Source organism: Sphaeramia orbicularis, chromosome 14, assembly GCF_902148855.1.
Source record: "Sphaeramia orbicularis chromosome 14, fSphaOr1.1, whole genome shotgun sequence".
NCBI classification, from domain to species: Eukaryota; Metazoa; Chordata; class Actinopteri; order Kurtiformes; family Apogonidae; genus Sphaeramia; species Sphaeramia orbicularis.
The window spans coordinates 28,120,758-28,143,968 of record NC_043970.1 but is presented as its reverse complement, the minus strand read 5'-3'; the positions used below and the strand labels follow the sequence as shown (position 1 = coordinate 28,143,968).

Here is a 23,211-nt window from a genome sequence, read left to right as displayed (position 1 = left end):
CAAAGTTCAGTAGGAGACTGTGAAGTTTTGGCTTCACTTTAGGGAGCTGTCATTATGTCCATCTTTATACACAGTCTATTCTCTTTAAAATTAATATTAATGTAACTTACTATTTCATTAGAAGAAAATGACATTATGTGAGGATACCACTTCAATAAATATAAAGTGAATAATCCTGTAATACATTACAGTCTCTGTAAGCATAATTTCCTTCTCCCTATAATAATGTGTAAACAGCTACTCCCATGATCCCACGCTACTTCACAATGGACATCTCATCAGTCTCTTATTATTGTTGTGGAAACTGTGTGTATACTGACTTAAGTCTATTGAGGAGTCTTTCATTTTGTCAATATGACTATATAAACAGATATACCTCTCCATTAAATAATAAATACCAGACCATCCACACTCACAAGTCATGCTTCTATCTCATTAGGCGACATTGTATTGATTTACATTTAGTTTCTAGGGACTTAACCTAATCTTAACTATAACTGCAGTTCGCCTAAACTTATCATTCACTCTGACATAATCTGATTCAGTCTAATTGTAAGATAATGTATGAAAAAAAAAATCAAGACATATATCTTTACATACAGGGTGGGGAAGCAAAATTTACAATGAACATTTAGTTGTTTTTTCTCAGCAGGCACGACGTCAATTGTTTTGAAACCAAACATATATTGATGTCATAATCATACCTAACACTATTATCCATACCTTTTCAGAAACTTTTGCCCATATGAGTAATCAGGAAAGCAAACGTCAAAGAGTGTGTGATTTGCTGAATGCACTCGTCATACCAAAGGAGATTTCAAAAATAGTTGGAGTGTCCATAAAGACTGTTTATAATGTAAAGAAGAGAATGACTATGAGCAAAACTATTACAAGAAAGTCTGGAAGATACTATTAAAGAAGAATGGGAGAAGTTGTCACCCGAATATTTGAGGAACACTTGCGCAAGTTTCAGGAAGCGTGTGAAGGCAGTTATTGAGAAAGAAGGAGGACACATAGAATAAAAACATTTTCTATTATGTAAATTTTCTTGTGGCAAATAAATTCTCATGACTTTCAATAAACTAGTTGATCATACACTGTCTTTCAATCCCTGCCTCAAAATATTGTAAATTTTGCTTCCCCACCCTGTGTGTGTATATATATATATATATATATATATATATATATATATATATATATATACATATATATATGTATGTGTGTGTGTGTGTGTATGCATATATATATATATATATATATATATATATATATATATATATATATATTTTTTTTTTTTTTTTTTTTTTTTTTTTGGCTAATATTGCATAATAAACGAGTGATACACAGTTAGCTGAAACTGATGCTATAAAAATACAACTTAATATGGCTATCAGAAAGGCCTTAATGTGCACTTACCATGCACAGTTAAACAGATGCTGATGCACAGGTGTGTAAATCCAATGCAGTTCCTTACTCAGCCCCTCAGCACTACAACATGACCATATGACAACAACAAGCCTTCCTATTGCCATGGCAACAACTGCACCATTGCTAAGGCAACAGCTGCAGAGTGCTACAACAAGCAGAAAAACCATCATGCATTTTCAATCTCATTATTTCACCCGATTAATGCAGCCCTGTGTTCTATTTCTCGGTGTGTTCTAGTCTTGTTTAAGTCGTTCTCGCGGTGCTTCGTATTTTCTTTCTCTGTGATGCATATGTAATTCACACTCTTCTCAACACATTTTCTCTCGGTCTAATTCCTTCTGTCTTCACACACATACACACACGCACTCACCCACTCTCCCTCTCCTTTTCTCTCTCCTTCACTGTCCCCTCCCTCAGTTCTTCCTCTCCATCCTCTGCTGTTTCGCTGTCTTATTCTCTTTCTCTTTTTCCCTTTTCTTTCCACAGTGTGATCCCCCACCACCCTTTTTTTTTTTTTTTTTTTTAAATCCCCGCCACCTCTGCTTTCCATCTCCATCCTCCATTCCTCTCTCCTTTCATATTCACTCCATCATTCTTTCTTTTCCACCTTTTCTTTCCTCCCTAAACAAAAAACCCCAGATCTACTCTCACCTTCCCTTTTCTTCGCTCTTTCTCATACTAAATTCCAAGACCACCCTCTCTCCTCTCTTCTCCTCTCTCTTTCTTTGCTCACTCTCTCTATTTCCCTGTGGCCCTCCCCCTCCCTTTTCATGTTTCCCCCTCCCCTCCATCCTCTCTTTCCCTCGCTGGTTCAGTTAGTCAAAGAAGAGATTCACCGAAGGAGAGAAAAAGGGGGAAAGGCAGGACGAGAGTGAGAGCGCAGGAGTGGGGCAGGCTGGGGAGAGGGGTGTGGGGTCTCAGCCCTCTGTTGTGGGGGGTTGGGGGGGTTGAGATACACCCCAATATTTTGTTCTAAGTACCATGGACTGCCTCTGCATTGTGACTACAAAGGTAAGCTTATCTGCTGTTCATTACTCTGGCTCTATGTGTGTGTGAGAGAGAGAGACAGAGTGAGTGGTGGCACAACTGTATCGAAGGGAAGCGCTCATCTTTTTGTCATCTGTCAGTTGCCAATGTAAGCTGTGTAATTGTCATTTCCTCTGCTGTACAGACCAAAACTGTTTCTATCTTGCTGTCCTTGGGTTCTTCTTTGGGATTTGTATATTTTAGAAAATGCTCAGGGTGTGCAGAACTACCTGAGCGCTGTACTCTTTGATATCTCCCTCGCTGGATGACCCTCTCTCCCACTCTCTCTGCATCTCCTACTCTCTGTCATGCTTTGTGAGTGTACAAACAGGGGCTGGCTGACCTGCGTGGATGTAGTGAAAGCAGGAGAGAGCCAGTGCTGGGGTTGCTTAGGTTGCAGGGCTTTGTGTCAAGCCGGAGCTGCAGAATATGTCAGGGAGAGACCATGGGAGGGCACTCTGCATGCTAATCTCCTCATATATTTTAGCCGCTTTATCTTAACCTCAGCTGTAACCTCACGGTCAAGCTACCGCTCTATTCACCTGTACACATCTAGCTCACATACAGGATCTGAGTGATGTCTTGTATCACACACATGTGCCCTGCATCTGACTTTAGCCTGCTGCTCTGAGGAGGCTGGACTAGCCTTGAAATTGGCAATAAACAAGCAAATAAATAAATAAATGAAATGAGATTCTAAAGAGCTTTACAGTCTCACTCTGACACTCTCAGGGTTCAGACTTTGTTTGCTCAGACAGCTACATTCTGTCCTCCACCAAATATCCGGACAGATGTATTTACTCAGAAATAGATTAAAAACCAGGAGAACAATATACTCTAGCTGCTGCACCTGAGTTCAGTTCCTGACAGGAAGTGATGGCAAAAATTGGGAAGGAATATATGCACTGTTACTCTCGAACAGCTGTGTGAAGGAGGAGATTCTTTCAAAATTTGACTAAGAGTGTGTAAAGGAGAAGTGTTGGTGTTCACTTGGCCCTTTCAGACATATTACATAAATTTATGCTTAACTGTGGCATATTACATTCATTTGCTTATCAACCTCTCAGTTTCCTTGGCAACAGAGCTTATTGGTAGGTTAAACATAGATAAGTGCAGTCAGATGAACAGAGAGACAGTATTTCACAATGTGGAAGGCTTTATGTTAAATATTATTTGTGCTGTAATCTACAACACAATGTGTGAACAAACATATGGCATAGAAACATTGTTGTTATATTACAGGGATGGAAATAAAGGAATAACTTAATGTCAATTACTGTGCTGAAATGAGATTACATGTAGGCTTAAAGGTTCATGCTAGTTCTTCAGACCTGTTTAAGTTACCTAACACAATGCAGCGTGACAAATGCTTGAGGGAAAAAAAAAAAAGAGAGAAAATGTCAATGTATTTGAAAGCCTGGAACATCAGTCTCTTATGCATCTTAGTTGCCTTGAGAATGACTCACTGCGCAGAATTTAAAAAAAAAAAAACAACTTCAAGTGAAAGACCACAGTTGGTAACAGTAGATATTTCACCAAACTTGTTTCACAAACCTGCATGTCTCAAAGTGAGAAGTCTTACTGTAAAGCTGGCAAAGAGAAGCTGGTGTTTGCCAAGAGATTGTGAGGCAGATGGTCAGTTTATAAAAGGGAAGCAAAGTTAGTGCACAGAATCATCTGATATTGTATGGAGGAATATATTAGCTAATTGGCTAAACTGCTTTTTTAGCATTTAGATAAAGACATCCACAGGTGAGCTGAAGATTCAGTTGTATTTCCACTGAGCAAAGTTGACTTGATCTCAAGACATATTTGCCTAAAACTTGGTGTATTGCTTTAAATGTGAGTTATTAAACATTAATGGACGCTGGCTGCATTGCAGGTGAGCAGTGTGGCTTGCCATCATGGAGCAGATGATGGGTGAGCTGTTCCCTGGGTGAGCTGTCCTGACACCCACATACTGTAGAGAAGGTTATGTGAATATTATTGTTTCCCTGTGCAGGTCTGTGCACAAAGTTTTGCCATGTAGGGGGATGCCAGAGCACACAAATGACAAATACCTGGTACAACTAGTTGAACTGAAGCATTCACTATTTGGGTATTAGTTTGAAAAGCAGCGCGAGTAATACAAGCACACTTCCTATGAATTCCTTCCCAGCCGTCTTTTAGACTTAAATAGCATCCCCAGTGAGCGACTATGTTTGAGTATTTTGGAAGAGAATTCATGCACAAGCTGAAACTCCAGTGCATGCAATAAAAAAGATGTGGGGTAACTTAGTCTGAGCAACACAGATAGAATTAGTGCAGTTCTGAGAGGAATAATAAGCTCTTTCAGTTATCTTCTTTACACTAAAGACAAATTGAGTTGCATTTGAATAGCAGGTTCCCGTCCTTGAGGCAATTTAGGAAAAATAAGAAGACAATTTCATTTGCTTTTATTAAAGAACTGGACTACTATTATGTTAGTACATCTGTCTACCACCACAAGTTGTATTTCGTAGGAGCGTGTGTTACAAAACATTGCTGTAAATCTCCTAAACTCCTCACAATGTTGCACAAAATATCTGTCATGATTTTGTGCTGACGTTGAGAGCCTACCTTCACAGAGCACTCAAGTAAATATTGACAAGGTCACATTAAGCTGTAATCGCATGTGTGCAGAGAAAACTGCTCCAGTGAATATGTCGAGATTTAATTTTGTGAAAAATTGATAACCCAGACAGATACAGATTCTCTATTTCTAACAAGTAACCAATGATGTCATTTTATGTTTCTCCCTAAAGTGAAATGTGAGAAAGATTCAATAATAAAGTGGAACATATGACAGCTTTGCTTCACACAGAGGTGTCATTACATAACATTTAGAATTGGAATATTAGGGCATATCTGCTTGAAGAGACGTCACAGGATTTATATTTGGTTATGTGCCTGATAATACCTTTGACTCTGCCTTCCTGTGTTGCACTGAGTCAGAGATGGACAGTTTGAGAGGCAAGAACAAAGATGGTGTATACAGTGAAAGGCATTTGAGCTCCTGAAGCTTATCTTAATGTGAAAATAGAACATTATTTTAATAAGGAAATCAAACACTTGTGTGGAAAGGAGGACATACAGTATTTCTGGTACATCTTTGTGCCTTCTTTGATTTGCTTGTCTTACAGTCCTTTGATTATCACTCCTCTCCCTGTTGTCACCCTCGTTCCACTTCTCTGCTCTCATATTTCCAATTCGGCCCTTCCACAATTTTTGTCCTCTCTGCCTCCTTCACCTTCTGTAATCCCTCGCTCTGGCCTCCCTTCCTTCCTTTATCTCATTTTACCTCCTTTACCCCTTCTGCTTATTCTCCTCTTTCCTACTCTGTACTCTCTATCTTACCTCCTGCCCTCCTCCTCAGCACTTTCGAGGCTTCCCTAGTTAGTGCTTCTTCAAATAAATTATACATTTGACAAGATGTAGTCAAAGCCAGCAGCTGCACGTGCACATTACTGGCTTCATGTATGGCTTCATGCTCCAACAAGAGCATTTTTTTCCCTCTTTGGAATAGGTTTTAGCACTCGTGCTTGTAATGACTTTGTGCTGCCAGTTGTTCTTATATTCCAGAATGTATGAATATTTATATGCTTTGAATGTGAGTGTGTGTCCATTCAAAGATGAGAGGCTTATGGCTGTTGCATCTTGGTTTTTTCCTCTCCAAGACGCTGTAAAGCTGAATCCTCAGCTCACAGCTCAGATGAAATCAAAGACGGTCACACAAATGTTAATTTGTCTACAGTTCTGTCCTGCTGAACAAGTGACCATTCACCATGTGTGTGATATGTTGCACTGTATCTCTGTGTGTGACATACAGTGGGCTGAGGGTTATAGGATTAGAGATCAAGTGGAGAGCTCAAATGATCTCTGCCCAAGGGCATGAGCAACCTTCCATCCATGAGGCTTTTGTATGCAGCCACAGAGACACTGATCCTGCCAAGTTGCTCCCAGGGCACACTGAGTGAAGCAGGGCTTGCCCCAGTGCAAGGCTGATGCCATGACTGCACAGCGCAGAGGGTTTCTATTGTTTTCAAGAAAATACAGAAGAAACCACAGGATAACACAGATGTCACTATGCAGATGGATGTGTCTTTGCCCTCATTTACCTTGTAACAATCTGTATTTGTACTCCTGAACCAATACTGTAAAACTCTGTGGTCAGCCATCGTTTTGTTTTGTCTTTAAACACATATTGCACCACTCACCCACACATTCCACCGCTTTCCTGAAAGAAAGCCGCACACCTACATGATTAGACGGAACTCGCACAAACTGCAGAGCATCCTGCTCTTCTATACGTGGCTTCTGCACTGGGGATTTTATCTGTTGTCTTATTTGAGTCCTTGTCTTGTCAGTTTTTTAATTGAATGGGAAGAAGAGACTGGAGGTGTTATCCAGGCTGTGAAACTGGTTGTCAATGGACTTGCTGCAGAAATTAAACATTAGATAAGCTGCAGCAATCATCAGAATGCTCTTGACTTTCCAAAGTGATGACTCAGAAAATGTCACCTTTGTTAATACAATACATGGCCTTTGATTACCTTGTTTTAATGCACCTCCTGAGCTTGAAACTGGCGAGAACTCACTTCATATTTAAGCTCATCCAAGCTTATAATATGTCCATCCACTAATTCCACTATTTTTTAATTCCCCACACCCCCACTGTGAGCCTTAGCCAGCTAGGAGGCTGCTAAGAGCTACTCTTTGTGAAATGCACACAACACAATCTGTGCCTCACTGTCTTTTCTATTTCACTTCCCTCTGCTCAACAGTCTGATCCAGTGAATAGGCTGAGTAATACCTTGCACTCTCTTTTGAATTTTACCTTGAACATTCACGTATAATTGATCTATATTGCAGTATTTCATACTGTGAACAGGTCACAGTCTCATTGAGTCTTTCTATCCATGAAATGGCTTGTTTTTGCCTGATGATTCCTTTCAACAAGTGGAGGGGGGTTAATTTTCTGGTACAAGCACTAATTATTTTTTTTTATTATAGATAAATATGCTACCTCTATTAATGAATTTGTCATTTCTTTAAATGGGACTTAGGAAATGTGTAAAGCCTGGAGCCAAGCTTGTCAAAACTGAAAAAAATACCACCAAATCTTGTATTTGTGTCTAAAACAAAATAAAATAAACAAATGTAAAATAAAATAAAATAAAAAATAGAGCGTAGATGTTGTCCACCAGCAGACTGTGTTTACAGGCTCTGCCATTTAATTTTGGTGTTTTGGCTGTCAGCATCACTGTCCGTCCTGAAATTGTCCATATGACAGGTGACAGATTAGATCCATCATAGGATATTTGGGCTGGAGTCTTTGCCACCTCACATTGAGGGAGAGAGCTAATGGGGAAACATGAGCTCGCTACAGGGATGCAGAAAGAGGACTGTAGCGCACTGCTTCAACATATAACATTACCGACTAATGTATCATTTGAGTGTGAAAATGAGACAGATAAATAACTAATCAATAGAGAAGATTGTGTATATTTAGAGAAAAACAATAGAGAAGGTCTTGTGTCAGGGGCCACATTTTCATCACAGTCTCCTGTAATAAAATTGTGTCATCACATTATAGGCACTATGGTTAAAAGAGTCAACTAAATAGCAATGCAGTTATGTAATTAAAGAGGAGTGTGTGTCATTGTGTATTTATGTTTGTGTATGTATGGTGTGGGCTCATGATGTGAAGACAAAAAAGGAATGTCGAAGGGAAGAAAAATGACTGAAAACACGAATGACGAGGATGGCAGTGCTGATATCATCGATATGAATAGCACATGCATTAGCCTTGCAAATGGGATCAGATTTTCTTACAGTGCTGTGATCATATTTTTACAATACAGCACACAATGACACCTTGTGGCATGTTGTTAAACTACAGCACAAGAGCACATGACAGTGTGGCTCAGGAATATTGTTCAGTTTCAGCTGCTAGTATCCATCCAAGCAGCTGAATGGACTCTGACATTACATTATGCTACATTAGCCTGAGCCTTACATTACACAAATGGGCTGTGTTCAGTGAGGTCAAGGCCGTGTATTTCCTCATATTTAGCAGGAAACAGTCATGTGAATTGCTAGGCTCTGCATCAGTTATTCATGAGCAGTCCCTTGTCACAGACCTTAGTAATGTTCTCATCTGAAATTCAGCTCATGGATACAGAGGCTTTAACCTCTTGTTTGGCAAAGAGCAGCTGACAGCCCAAAATACCAGTCCTCATTGACTCAAACGCTTTCCTACTCTAATTATATACTTTACTGTTCACATTCCCGTTTCCAGTGCTGGGAAAGATATATGGATATTTGAATGAAAAATGCTACACAAGCTAATGACATCATGGGAGTTCAAACCCGACAGTGATGTACAAGCGCACATATTTTGTGTGGTTTGTTTGTCTCTGGCTTTGTATCTTCATGTTCCTCTTATAGGTGATGTCAGTTGCTTAGCAACCAAGCAATCAGGGCCCGATTGTTGCCATGACAACATGGCAGGGGTATCATCATGGAGAGAATAGAGATGAAAGAAGGGAGGGAGGGAGGGAGGGACGGAGAGAGGGAGAGAGAGAGAGAGAGAATGAGAGAAAGAGAGAGAGAGAGAGAGCCCTTCCATTGAAGGGTGTTCGTAATGTGAAGCCCACAGTGGGCAGGTAGGAGGATGACCTCTGTGTAGGCGGCAGCAAAGAATTCTCATGAATACGGAGAATAGAAAATTAATGTTTGGTCTTATGTGCCTGGATCTGTGGGTTACGCAGCGTTTGACACTGTTCTAACAGTAGAGAGTTCATTTCTGATGGAAATGTCACAGTGTGCTCCAGTTGTCTTTAGTCACAGACAGTGGTGCTGTTGCAGAACCATAGCTGTGTGTGTGTCACTGAGGTTCAGAGGGCTTCAGGCCTAACCTCTGCAGGTGTCATAACCTATCCATCACCCAACAGCAGTCCACTGTAAAACAGTCCAATGGGGTCACGGTGTAGTCACACTGTTTACTCCCTCACTCAATTCTGTTTTACCATAAATGTAGCAATGTAAGAAAAAAAAGACACAAGGAAGAGAGCAGAAACTATGCACAAATGCACCCATTTATGCACATAAAGCTAAGTAATGCAAATCATTATTTAGTGTCTGAAAGACACTGCCAAATCAAGGGAAATTATGATTGTAAAGAGGTCAAGTAGGTTTAAGTTAAAAAGACTAAATTTAATACAAGGTTGTTTGATGAAGGAATAACACTTAAACACAAGGAAATTTTAAAACACCCAGCCTGTTATTTAAAAAAAAAAAAACTTTATTATGGCCATACAAATAAGTTGCTATCATTTATTGTCGCTTTTAAGAGCACGACTTACTGTGTTTAAAGGACACAAAGGGTTTTTTCCCTAAAATCACATTGATGTACTTCTCAAACACACTTACTGTAACTGTTGTAGCTGATTATTTGTGTGGGTTAAAAACTTGATGTTTCAGAGTGTAGTTGGCAAATTTCACACTTGTCTGTAGCTTTTTTGTGATATTACATAAGCATTTGAAGTGAACTCATACAGCGTCTAACTGATTAATGTAAACATATCACAATAATTAAACATCAACAAAAATGTCTATTTTTAAATCTGCCTTTCGGGTAAAATCACATGTTTTGAGAATATCCTGGCTGCCAGTAAAGAATGTGTTAGGTTGTCATGAATAGATTAAGTGTGAAAGTACAGGCGGTGCTTTTTGCACTGAAGGAAATCTAACCATTAAAAAAAAATCTTTTAGAAATCAGAAACCCGAATGACACACCCAGCATCTCGCAAGTCACATTTTGACTGTACAGAATGATATAAAAGCACATTGGTACAACATGAAATGTCTAGATTTGACCAAGTCTTGCAGGTTTTAGCCATTTAAGTCATCCATTCAAGGAATACAATCTTTCAAGTCACAGTTAGATTCAACCTATCAAGAATAGAAGCAGCATGACAATTTTTTTATAACCTGTAGAAAAAACAAAGGCAACGTGAAACACATTGAAGTAAATCTTTTGTGGATATGCAAATATCGCAAGTTGCCCTGATAGTATTCCTCATTCTAGATGGTTTAATGAGCATAAAACAGTTTAATTACAGGTTATTCTGCTACCAGTGTTTCTGCTACAATTACAACATGATTATCTAACTTCAGTTAATGACTATATGAAGTTTGTTCATTCAGTGTTTATGTACTATTATTTATACAGTTATATAATTTCATGTTTTTTTAAGGCTGGACATCATCACAGCGTATCAATAGTCTCTATAGGAGCTCTGAAACACCACATTACAGACACACTGTTAAATGTTCATCAATATGGTAAAAGTAATCAATTTGTGTTTTTTTAAAAAAAATAGTACCATAGTTCGCATATTAACTGAAGGAATCCAATTTTTTAATGTAAAACTTAGAAAAACAGCCAAACCCTGCTGCAGATTCACAAGGCTGTGAGGCAAATGCTTGGCATTTTTACCTATAAATGACCTAAATTTATTTGGTATGTAAAAATGGCTTAGAATTCATCTTCTGTAAATCCACTAACTGAATAATTGTGTGTGTGTGTGTGTGTGTGTGTGTGTGTGTATATATACACACACACACACACATATATATGTATATATCAATAAATAGCATTTCAGTAAACATTTGTATTTTGTCTTTGGGGATATTGTAGTTTATAATGTCATCTATGCAAACAAAATACTACAGAATTTATTTTAATTTTACTCAGCAGTGAAAGTTTTATCATTATAAATATTATAAATGTTTTACCTCTATATTTTTTTAATATCTATCATATTCTGACCATAAATAAATGTTTTAAACTGCAAGTAACCATGTGTTTTCTACAACTTTATTGATTTCACATTTACTGTGGTAATTATTGACAACAACTGATATGAACCTCTTTATTCTGATAATATTTCAGGTCAACAGAAGTGGGAAGTCCTGTAGGCTGTAGCTGTGATGCATTCCAATATTTCTGTCCATATAACAGACTTAAAACCCTTCACATACTCTCAAATAACTTAAATTCCTTGACTTTTAGTTGAGCAGTTTAATTGTATCTCTGGCCATTGATTAAAATGAAATTTGCACATTAAAAATGAATGTGTATGCCAGACATGCAGAAGGATAAATATGTAATTACATAATGATTGCATAACTGAGAGAAGTCCACGACATTTTGTTTTTGTTTCTTCATAATATTCAGCTGTATGTGCTGTACTGTACGTGTCTGCATTTTTAGGTATACGTAGCTGAGCATCTGTTCTTCAGAGCAGCAGAGGGAGCAAAGAGCAACATGGATAGAATCATAGAGTATCTCTGTGATAAGAATGAGATAAAGAAAAAAAATATATATACCGTTTATTCTCTGTCTCTACGACTCCTTCTCTCCCCTCCCTCACTCTCCGGCAGTGACAAACATATTTTATGAGTCACGGCTGGAGCAGTCTGCCAGTCCTCTCTTTTCAGACCCCTGCCTTTAATATCAAGACATATCCAACACCAACAACTCTGGCTTCCAGGAAAACTCTCTCTCCACGTCTGCTACGACACCCCCCTTCCCCTTCCCTCTCTCCCCCTCCCTCTTTTTTTTTATTTCCCCTTACCCTTCCCCAGCCTCCCATCTCTCTCTCTTTCTCCCCATCCCTCTCCTCCTCTACTGCGGGTGTCTGGGAGGCTGTTTTTCCTCTGTCTCTCGCTCATGAAGGGCCGCACTAAGCTCCCTTCTCTCTGCCCGTGTGTGGTAGGTAAATTCACCTCTCTGTTTATGTCGTTCTTCTTCTTCCATCTCTCTGTTTTGCATGTTAGCTTAAGCTCTGCTAGTCGTTCTGGCAGGCTTAGGAGAGGTCTGTGTCTACATCTGTGCATATTGCATCGAACATGCTTGCAGTCTTTGCCACTATCATAGATTAATCAGAAATATGTGTATGAAGATTTTTCTCTCTCCCATTCTGTGCTGTGGGTATCCTAATTCATGCACTTGGGTGTTACGTATGAATATGGCCTGCCACATGTGGGTGTGTATGTACCGGTGAGCATTTTAAGACATGTAGTGACAGTAAAACTCTAGCAGACTTGTTGATTACAGGATTATCGATTCCTTAATGCTGATGGATAGTATTGTGCCTGTATTTAAATATACCTCTTTTTTTGTGCACCTGTACCCTTTTGAGGACAGTAGGACACAAGCATCGTGTCCTGCTTAAACAAGGAAAATCCTCCAAATGACCTAAAATATACAGTCATCACTTTGAAGAGGATTATTTGTTTTTAGGGTTAAAATCAGGGTTAGAGCTTCCAGGTAGGACATGTGCACCCCAATATTGCAGTAAAAATGCAGTTTTGTTTGTTGTTTTTGTGAAAATGAAAACACTGGAGTCCAGCTCTCCTCCAGTCTTAATTAACTGAGTGGACATGATAAGTTGGTGCCTGCGCTGGTTGAGCGTTATGGCGCTAAGATGCCACTTAAGGCAATTCCACAGCCAGAATAACTGAATTCCTCTGTGTGTGTTTACAGTTCAAAAGATATTTCCACTGAATGTTTTATAGAGTTGTTATTGTAATTGTAAGCCCACATGAGCTGTCTCATTTGGTGTATTTCATGTGACAGAAGGTCGAATCTTACTATATTGGGTAGCAGATTTATAAGTGGCCATGATGAAGGATAATCATTTTATATTGATGACCTGATCGGACTAGGTAGAGTCTGTCAGTAATTATTTAAACAGCAGCATTTTTGGTTTGTTACGTCTATTCTTTCACAGTTTTGGACTTAAAATGAAAAGCTGGTAAATGGTTCTAAGCACTCATTTAGGGGTTATAACACGCAAGGCCAAATATACCTAATTGGTTAGTTGGCAGCTCTAATATTTTGGGGTGGGCGTATTTGTTTCAGAAATTAAAATGTCTCAAGTTGATCGAGCTGTGACATTTGCATCGAAAATGCATTGTTCTCTTTCAAGATGAATAACAAAGACATGACAATGCCAGTAAAGTAGGCTGATGTGAGCCTGAAAAATCTGCATAAATTAGAATTTTCAACCAAAACATTTGCTGTGTCAAAATGCTGTTACACTGCAAAGAAGCAACAATGGCTTTATGAGCTCACAAGCTGCAAAAATCTACCAAAAATACAAGTAGTATAACGAGAGAACAGAAAAACAATTGGATATTCATTGTTATATTCCTAACAACTCACGCCAAAGATTAGCTCATAGTTCATCCAAAACACAATTCTCAAAAGCGCTGGGCTACAATTTATAGTACAGAGCCATGAATCACAGTATTATTGACAGATACTACAAAGATCAATCTGCACAAGACTGATGGAAATATTAAGGTGTGGATTAAAAAAAAAAACAGCTCATGATTTAAGACACCAGCTCATCTATCAAACACAAATGATGTGATGCTACATTGTGAATGACTGCAGTGGACTCATCTTCGTGTTGATTGATATTTTACCACTAAAAAAATAGGACATGTACTATGCAAAAGTATATAGAAGCATCCAGGGTATAACGAAGGAGGCGCATTGGAGAAATTTTTATAACAGTTTAGTGTTTTATTTACTGAACACCAGACTAATGGGAAAACATCACATGTGGGATGACACCAAGTGTCAGCTAATGTCCGTCAGCCACTGATTTCTTTGGCTGCAGAGGATTTTCGACCACTTACAATATGTCATTGTTATTATGGGTTGTTCAGTGTGTAAGATGTGGGGGAATTTAATTAAAAGCAGGCATAACATTCATAATTATGCTTTCACTTGAAATTATTGTTGTTGTTGTTGTCAGTAGTTGTAGTAGATGGAGTAGCAGAAATAGTATTGTTATTAGTATTATTACATTTGACTCAGTCATTTACAGTGTTTCACCACCATGTTTCTACAGGAGCTCAGAATGGACTTAAACCCTGTAAAGCCTGAACCATTAAATCATTGACAGAAAAGTCCAGTTCTTTGAATCTCGAGCCTTTATTAGTCCTTCTGAACAACCCCAACTTTTTTTTTTCAAATATCAATTTTCATGTTTGAGTTTCAATTTTGTATCATATTTGATATATCAAGTCTCAATGCTCAAATACTATTATTTTTGAACAAACAAAAACATAATATAACACAAACATATTGAACAAATTGCTAATTCCTTTTCAAAATTGGCAAAGTTCTGCCTCCATTCCTCATTAATGACAATCTTGTAGTGTCACTGGAAATGCCTCTGGTGAACAAATTCTTCCACTCTGGTGGATTATCCGTGTATTGCATGTGTCTAATTGTATACATCAGGTTTTTCAATAAAAAAAAAAAAAATCACACTGATCATGTAGAGGGCTTCAAAACTCATGTATCAAATATGACATGTTTGGTGTTATAGTTTTAACAGAGGTGATTAATCCCAGGTTCACTGAACACTTGTGATTCCATTAATTATCCCATCTACCTGGATGAGGAGTTGTGCTCATCAAAATGGGCTGGTTCAGTGAACAGGTTGAAACCAATACATGACAGGACTTTGACTTTATAAACCTGGGATTACCCACCTCTGGACTTTAATGTTCTTCTCATTTTTCTTTTTGTTGTTGTTGTTCTTCTTCTTCTATAGATGCATTACTGTCGCCTACTATATTTCATTTTGGCCCTCAGCATTCTCTTCACCAATGCTAATACTAGGTGCAGTGTGTGGGTAAAATGTAGAGGCCAAATTTCTCCACTGGTACAATAAAGTGAGTTAACTTTAAGATGAATCTTATCCTTAGCCAAAAATTCTCCAATGGACAAACTAAACCTATTGTTTTCATCTACAGCTTTATTACATGCTACTAAATGCCACACACTGAAACTTTATCTCACATAAAAGCTTGCAGTCAGCGCTACAAGCTCATAGTGACTGCTTCATTTCAAATCCAGTGTTGTCCAAGACCCAAATGTGTCACTGACTGTGTGCTTCCTGATTCCTGCTGTAGCTAAAGCTGCAGTGCGTGATAGTGTCTTTGTGTTACTGAGCAAAAATTCCATAATTATCTTTCAGCATGGTTATAATTTAGTTGGTCTTAGAGGACATGAGGCTTCTGTATCCACGTCTTGCTTGTGTTTTGAGGCTGAAATCTACCCCAGGTGTTTTCAGACATACATAACTGATGACTGTAATGACCAATCATTGATTAGAGTTTGTCAAATGCACCCTGAATGTGACTGTAGTGATTTACTCCATGTTTTGACACAGAAGCTTGGAAAATTTGCTTCACTTTTCCTTCATGGTGTGAAAAACATAAGGTTATTCTATATGTATGTTCAGTTTTTTTATTTGGACAGAAAGGAGAAAGCTGCAAAGGTTCTGGATCTTCTTTCCCCTCATTTCAGCTCCTGTAGGTTTAAAGTGATCATTTACATACATTCCTTTGAGATTTGATGAAAGAATGACAAAACCAGCTACTGTGAGAACTCATCACAGAGTTATCATTAAAAGTCTAGTATGTAAGATTTAGAGGTGAAGTAAGGTAATCTTACTGCAAAAAACCAATAAAAGACATAATAATAATGTTATAATAATGTTTTCATTGATGTAAATAAGAACCAATGATGAGCTGTTTATATTTACAGAGGAAACAAGTCACTCAATATGGATTCTACTATGATCTGAACTAGCTCAGAAAAGACTTCCTCCTCTTATTCTTTTTTGTGTTTTATAGATGTTGCATATTTTAAGGTGCACTAGCATCACCTGTCATGTTTTAGGGTGGACCAGAGTTCACATCCCCTTAACTAAAAACCCCAGGACAGCTTTTAGCATTTTTTTTTTTTTTTTTGCAGCTACTATAGTGGAAATATAGCAGGGTTCAGTTGGATTCAGTTTAGAAAATCAGCACTAGATATCACTAAATATTATATATTGAGCTTTAAAGTAGTTTAATACTTTGTGCATCTTTCACATTCATCACTAGTTTACAAATCAGAAACATGATAGGGCTAGAGCTATTTCTTTTCCTAACATATAGCTGATTCTAATCTCCCTCTCAGTATATTAGACACAGGTGCAAATGATTTGCAGATATTGTTATATTTACTCCAAAATTAAGCACTACTTTTGCTTATTTCAGTCCTCCCACATTTTGTATCAGCAACTGAATGGTGATAGTGAGGAATGTCCTTATATAAACTTGATTTGATTTCAGACAGTTTTACTGGGCACATAGTATAACCACTAACAGTTCTACCTTTTGGCACAAAGTGTCTCTGTCTTTGTCATCTTGGCTAAAAACAGCACCATGGCTGACCAAACTCATACCCTGCTGGGCTGTCACTGCTGGCTTGAGCCTCAGAGATGACTCCAAAAAATCAAATTCAAAGAGTTTACTAACAGTGAAGAACTGTCGTAAAAACTGCTCACTTACTACACACACGTGTTTAATGAGATGTTACTGGAGATCAACAATATCGGCAAAAGTCCATGAAGACCTCTGATCTATAATGATGAGTGTCTGAAACTGAACATTAGCATGTTAAGAATTTTCATATTGTATGCAACATTGTGGTTGTGTATTCGTTTGGTGATCATGACTTTAAGAGTGGGAAATGTTATCCCATTCCCAAACTGGACCTCATGAATGTGAAATAGGCTGCACATGATAGAATATTCATGCACTGGTACTGATACAGAAGCAGAAACACATATGTATGGTGTATATGTAAAAACCAGTTTGTATTCATTATATGGTTGCATAGTGAGCCTTTTTTGTGGTATCATGTTCAGAGGTTGGAAGTGATGGAAAGATGCACGGTTTTGCTTCTGAACACTGAGCAAAGCCTTTTTTGACTGTGGGTGGTTCTGGTTTACAATGGAAGCAAATATTTGGTACAGGTTGGAGCCTGGGTTGACAGTTGGCGATCTTTCATCCACATTTTCTCATTTCATACAGTATATATCTCACATAGAGGACAGGTGGTGAATGGCTTTCTCAGTTCTGTGGGCAGCACAGTGCTGTCGTCTTTAGTGTGGGAGGAGAATCAGCAGAACCAGACCGGGGTAGTGGAAGCGAGGTGATAGCTGGGCAGAATCAGACCACTTGCTGCTTCACTTGTCACAGGAAGATGATTATGATTATGGTATAGATGTGCATGAGGGTGGTGTGAATAACTCACCAGGTGCTGTGCAACATACAGTCAGTATATAGAGCAGGAGATGAATGCTCCTAGTCCACAGATGACGCATGGATCAACCATTTTGATAACAGATGAATCATTTGAGTTATATATTTTTTAGGAAAAATGGGAAACATTTGATAACTTGTCCAATTTCCTGCCCTTTTTTTGGACTACTTTTGGTACTTTTTGTTACTTTGGTCTATAAAAGACTACAAGGGGCTTTAAAAAACAAAAACAAAAAAAAACAACAACTTTAAGTCACAAAAACAATTGGCAGATGAATTAGTAATGATCATTATTTGGAGATGGCACTTTTTCTTACTCATAATATCAGATAGAACTAATCTTTGCACATGTTGACCTAAGAATAAAATGATGAACATACTCTCCCTTATTTTATTTTACCATTGGCAGGTAAATTCACTTCAAATCAAATAAAAACCTCAAGGCAGGCATAGTAGCCTAAAACATGTGCAAACTGGGCAGAGAACAAAATATGATACAACCCTGGTAAAAGACTACCCTCGCTACTACTTGTTTATTCATGGTGTCCAGTTGTTTCAGTCTTTCAGCCAACTGCAGTATCCTGTTTGAACACCATAATCCCTTTCCAGTTTAGGAAAGGTAAAATCAGATGTTCAGGCAAACAAGAATCAGCTCTAGCAGGGTCGGTGTTGGTGTGAATACTATAATTCTCACCTCAGGTATTTTCCTAGTCAGTAGAGCTGAGGCAGCCTCCAAGCCTCGGGAGATTCCCACTTGTTTGCACGTTCGAGCATTTCAGCGTCAAAGCTGCTGAGTGCTGGAGGTTAGAGGAGGCTGAAGACCCGAAGCTTGTTGTGTAAGAGCGATCCAAATTTGTTTTCTCTAAGTTTAGGTATCTAACCCACTGTTTGGCTTTATTTAAATACTCCACCTCATTTCAGTGGCATTACTTTTATATGCTCGTACTTACAAGCGCTGTAAAACTAAATTCTCTGTAGGTTTATCTGCCAATACAGCAAGGGATTCGCTGAATGTAGCTCAAGGACACAGCAACAAGAAATATTGAGAAAAAAAAAGAAAAAGATAAGATAAGAGAGAGGCTGGAATGTGCAGGCTTTAGAGATTGTAGGGTGTAAACACATGATTAAGCTCTATTTCATTTTTAAGGAACAATAGAGGATGCAGTAAAACATAGCTTTTGTAATCAGTGCTATTGGTGAGATAGCAATTTACTATTAAGGTTGTGAAAATCCACTAAATGACATAATATACTGGAAGATATACTGGAAAAAAGGGTGAATAATAGTATAGCATATTTGATTCTCAGGGCTCATCAAAATGCAAAGGCTTCTTGGGAATTTCTCTGACTTTATTCCACATGTAGTTAACTAAAAATGTGCTTGTTGTTGAGCTCTTGATGTGTCTTTTTTATCATTACAAAAGATGTAATCATTAATCGTATAAGTGTTGATTATAAGACAAGCACTGCAAAATGAAAAGGACGCATCTGGCTGTATCTACAGTGCACTAGCACAATTTCTGGCACTTGCAGGTTCAGAAATGTGCTGTAACAGTCAGTGGTGAATACTGTCAGCACTCTCGCAGTTTGTTCTCAGAGTCACACTGCTTCTTCTTAATTCTCTGTATGTTTTTGAGAAGACGCTGGCATGTGTTTCACCAGTGTCACATGTAGTAGTAGCACAAGGCACCTGTTTTTGTGCGGACAAACAGCCGTGACAGAGGCAGTTATCTTTTAGAAATGGTGACCAGAACGCTGTTGGCAAGTGGACTATTTGTTAGGGATCTGCCACCCCCTGCAGATGTTGTCATGGAAACACTCTGGCTCTTTTGGGGTTCTCTCTCTCCCTCTCCCTTTTCACACAATGCAGTATTAAGATGTTAATGCTATACTCAGAGCTGGAATACCACAGTTCAGGTTTCCACGTGACACCCACGCTTACATAATGCTGTAGTGGAAAGGGGAAGCCACCTACAGTATGATCACCAAAGAAATTATCTCTGTAATGAACACAGATTGTCATATTCACACATAACACTGACTCCAAAGCACTCACCATTTACATTTTATATGCAGTAGTTATGACACAAAATCATATATATATATATATATATATATATATATATATATATATATATATATATATATATATATATATATATATATGTATATATGTGTATATATATATATATATATATACATATGTATATATGTATATATATATATATATATAGGACCTATTCACTTAACAGCATATAATTCACAGTTATTGCACAATGCATTCATATGACTTCTTGCAGTCACAATCTGAAAAGGGAAAAATCCTGTTGTCTTTTATTATGTTGAGCTAAATCACAACGAAGGATATCTAAGAATTTATTCATATTGACTACAGCTGAAAAACAAGATGTAAAATGATACTTTGCAATTTGACAAAAAAATGTTATCCATACCATACTGATTCATAAACATAAAAGCTCATAGAATAGTAGAGTTTTTAAGGATTTTGTCTCTGGATTTGCTACATAGTTTACTGTTTTAGAGTGGTGATTACTTTGTAATGATGTTAAAATGATAAGTGCTGTAAAATCCCTGACTGACTTGCTACTGAGTAAGTGTACAAAAGAGTTCAGTTACATACTTTTGTAAAAGAGATAAAGATATATCAGAAATAAACAGGGGATGTAGTTTAAGGAGGAGTGAAGTAAACCACAGAGTTTTCATTTTGAAGATTATTGCAGTTTGTTGCTCACACTTCTTGTGTACATTAACTAAGTATCAGAGTTCCTTATGTTGAAAAAAAAAAAAACTACAAAAGACTACAGTTTTCTTTTTTAGAAAGCAGTATCCAAGGAAACTGTGCTATGGGATTATAAAGCGTGTGCAGTCAGTGCTCTTTAATTGATCAGAGATAGGAGTTAAACTTAGACCAATGGAAAAAAACGTCATAGGCCTACATCAAGGTTCCTCAAAGAGGAAAGTGAAAAAGGCCATGCCCACACACAAACACAGCAACACAAATGTTACGTTTTAATACCTAGAACATACTGAAGAATCAATACTTTCTATCACACAGCCCTTTCCTACAGTAGACATTCAGACTGTCATTGTAGAAAAGATACAGGTGTAACTAATACCATTAAAGATGGCTTGATTCACTTTGAGTATCCTGTAATAATACCGCCTGAATGGAATTAGCCTCCTCATTTCACTTTATTATTTACAACTGCTCCATCCCTGTTGTAACATGTGATCAATCATGTCTTCTGTAAAAGGTCCTGTTTTATTTCTTTAAACACTCTTGTACTGATTATATTGATATGTTGATTTAGAAACTGCTTTCTCTGATCTTCCAAAGAGAGTCAAGTGGAAGAATAATTATCTTAAGACACTAAATGTTTCACACAACAGATGGATAACAAATTAAAGGGAAAAAAACCCAGCATAGCGTGTCTTAATAAGGTGCTGGGCCACCATGTACCGTGAGAATGCCAGTGCAAATTTCCACTTATTTTACAAGTCTGTGAACTCTACTAGAGGGATACAACACCATTCTACTAAAAGATATTCCATCCATTTGACACATTGGCACAAACTCTCCCTTTGATAAGCCCCTCCCAAAAACACTACTTGTCCAATCCTATGTTTACAACTAGGCAGAGAGGCTTGTCAATCTTTCAAAGCATGGGATGCCTGAGTGAATGGAGCCCATAGATGTAATTGTTTATACCGTATTTACTTGCTTAATGTGAAACCAAAGATTAATGTATGCTAGTTATCATTTAGGCCAGTATGACCAGTTAAAGTCATAATTTAATACAATGTAGCTCAAAGTGCCCATAAGGACACACTAATGTCATACAGTCATTCAGTCATTTCTGTTTTTATTATCTATGATGGACTCTGTAAGGCCAATAGCAGGTATATTTTAGCTTCATTGGAGGGTGTCGTAATTTTTTTTTTTTTTTTTTCTGAGGTCCACTCATGGAACGTTATTGATCATGTTTCTTATTGCATACAGAGTGACTGAGGTTCATTACTGACCACGGACACACATAGACTAAAAATAATGTGTTGTGTGTATTGTAGTTAGAGGATGTCTGAGAATTTGTGAAGGAATTGTTTTATGACATTGCAGTTAACACGATGATCCTTTTTAGCATATTGTTTAGGTTTTCTCAAGGAAATAATGTCATATTTCTGTAATTTTGAAATATCAAACATAAACAGAAAAGAATGCAAAATGTATTTCAGTTATATATCATATTGCAGCCTTAACCAATATCAGTAAAATCTCCTAATATCAATAAAAACTCCTAAGATGCTTGCTAATGTTAGCTAGCTTAGCACACAGTTGTTAGCAAACAACAAAAACCTGTCCGAAAGCAACCTTACTTTCTTTTATGAATTATACAGTGTTTATTTAGCCTAAATCCTGAATTCACCCAACTACTCAACTGGAAGCTAACATGAGTAACCATGTTTTTTTTATTTGTTTGTTTGTTTTTTTTACACCTGGGTGCTTAGCGAGTTAACATTAATTTTGTGCCCTGGCATTTTTGTTGATGAAATTAAACTATTTTGTGTATATTGTGTGTATAAGATGCCTCCTGTAGTTCTTCTGTGTACTGCTCTTTACTATTCCATAACCTTTACTCTCAGACATTTCCAGTTGAGTGACATGCTGAGTGCCAAAGCTTGACGGGTGTAACAACAGTAACTAGGGCTTAGCAAAGGGTCAATTAGGTTGAGAACAAGGAACTGAAGGCCAGAATATGATTCACATCATTTGCATACTCAACAATCCATGTGGTTAGCCCTATGGATGGGGCCATTGTCATCCTTGGAGAGACCAACCCCATCACCATAGAGATGTGTCATCATAGAACTGAGGTTATCACATAGAACAGCTTAATTCACAGTGACCCTTCAGTCTAAGGGGACAAGTGAACCCAAACCATGCCAGTAACATGTCCCCTACAGCCGAACAGAGCCACTTCCCTGTAGGGGGTCCAACATTCAGGCCTCTCCTGTCTCTTGTTGTGTTCTACACATGCACTCACCCACTTCTGGAGAAGAAGGTGAAGGATGACTCATCTGACCATTTCACAGTGTTTCACATTTTGGCTGATGCTTTTTGAACCACTTGAATCTAAAAATGTGTTTTTATGTGTGGAATGATGGTTTTATACTCTTCACCTCTGCTATAGTGTCTTTATGTAATTATCGATGGACTGTTCTCAGTGATTATGTCCTGCACTGACATAGGTAGTCACCTGTGGAGTTTCTCTTCTGTTTTTTCTTTACACATAGTGCTGATGCACATGCAAAAGGTCATCAAATTTGCACTGTTGACCACAGTTTCCTTTTTCCAATAAATCTAAATGCAGATGTCTCTTGAGTTACTTTGGTTGAAACACCAGCCAGCTGAGCAGTCTTTGAGCTGAGGTTCATGCTATCAATACCCCAACAATGAACCCTCTTTCAAAGTCACTTAGATCTTTTTCTTGCTGTCTTGATCCAGAATCAGAAACAAATTGGCCTCCTCAGC

The 23,211-nt window shown here is 37.9% G+C and overlaps 1 protein-coding gene across 3 annotated transcripts in view; it reads left to right on the top strand.

Moving 5' to 3' along the window:
• The window catches only part of dlg4a (discs, large homolog 4a (Drosophila)), an 85,240-nt gene that overhangs the window by 6,337 nt on the left and 55,692 nt on the right, over nt 1–23,211 (top strand). The window contains exon 1 of one of the 3 annotated variants that reach the window (XM_030154196.1): nt 1,991–2,439. The exons of 1 other annotated variant lie outside the window; for it this stretch is intronic. In XM_030154196.1, the coding sequence (XP_030010056.1) occupies nt 2,410–2,439 (30 nt within the window). In that variant the 5' untranslated portion in view covers nt 1,991–2,409. Of the gene's footprint in view, nt 1–1,990; nt 2,440–12,007; nt 12,254–23,211 lie in introns of those variants that run through there. One more of the 3 variants, XM_030154195.1, reaches the window with a different exon arrangement.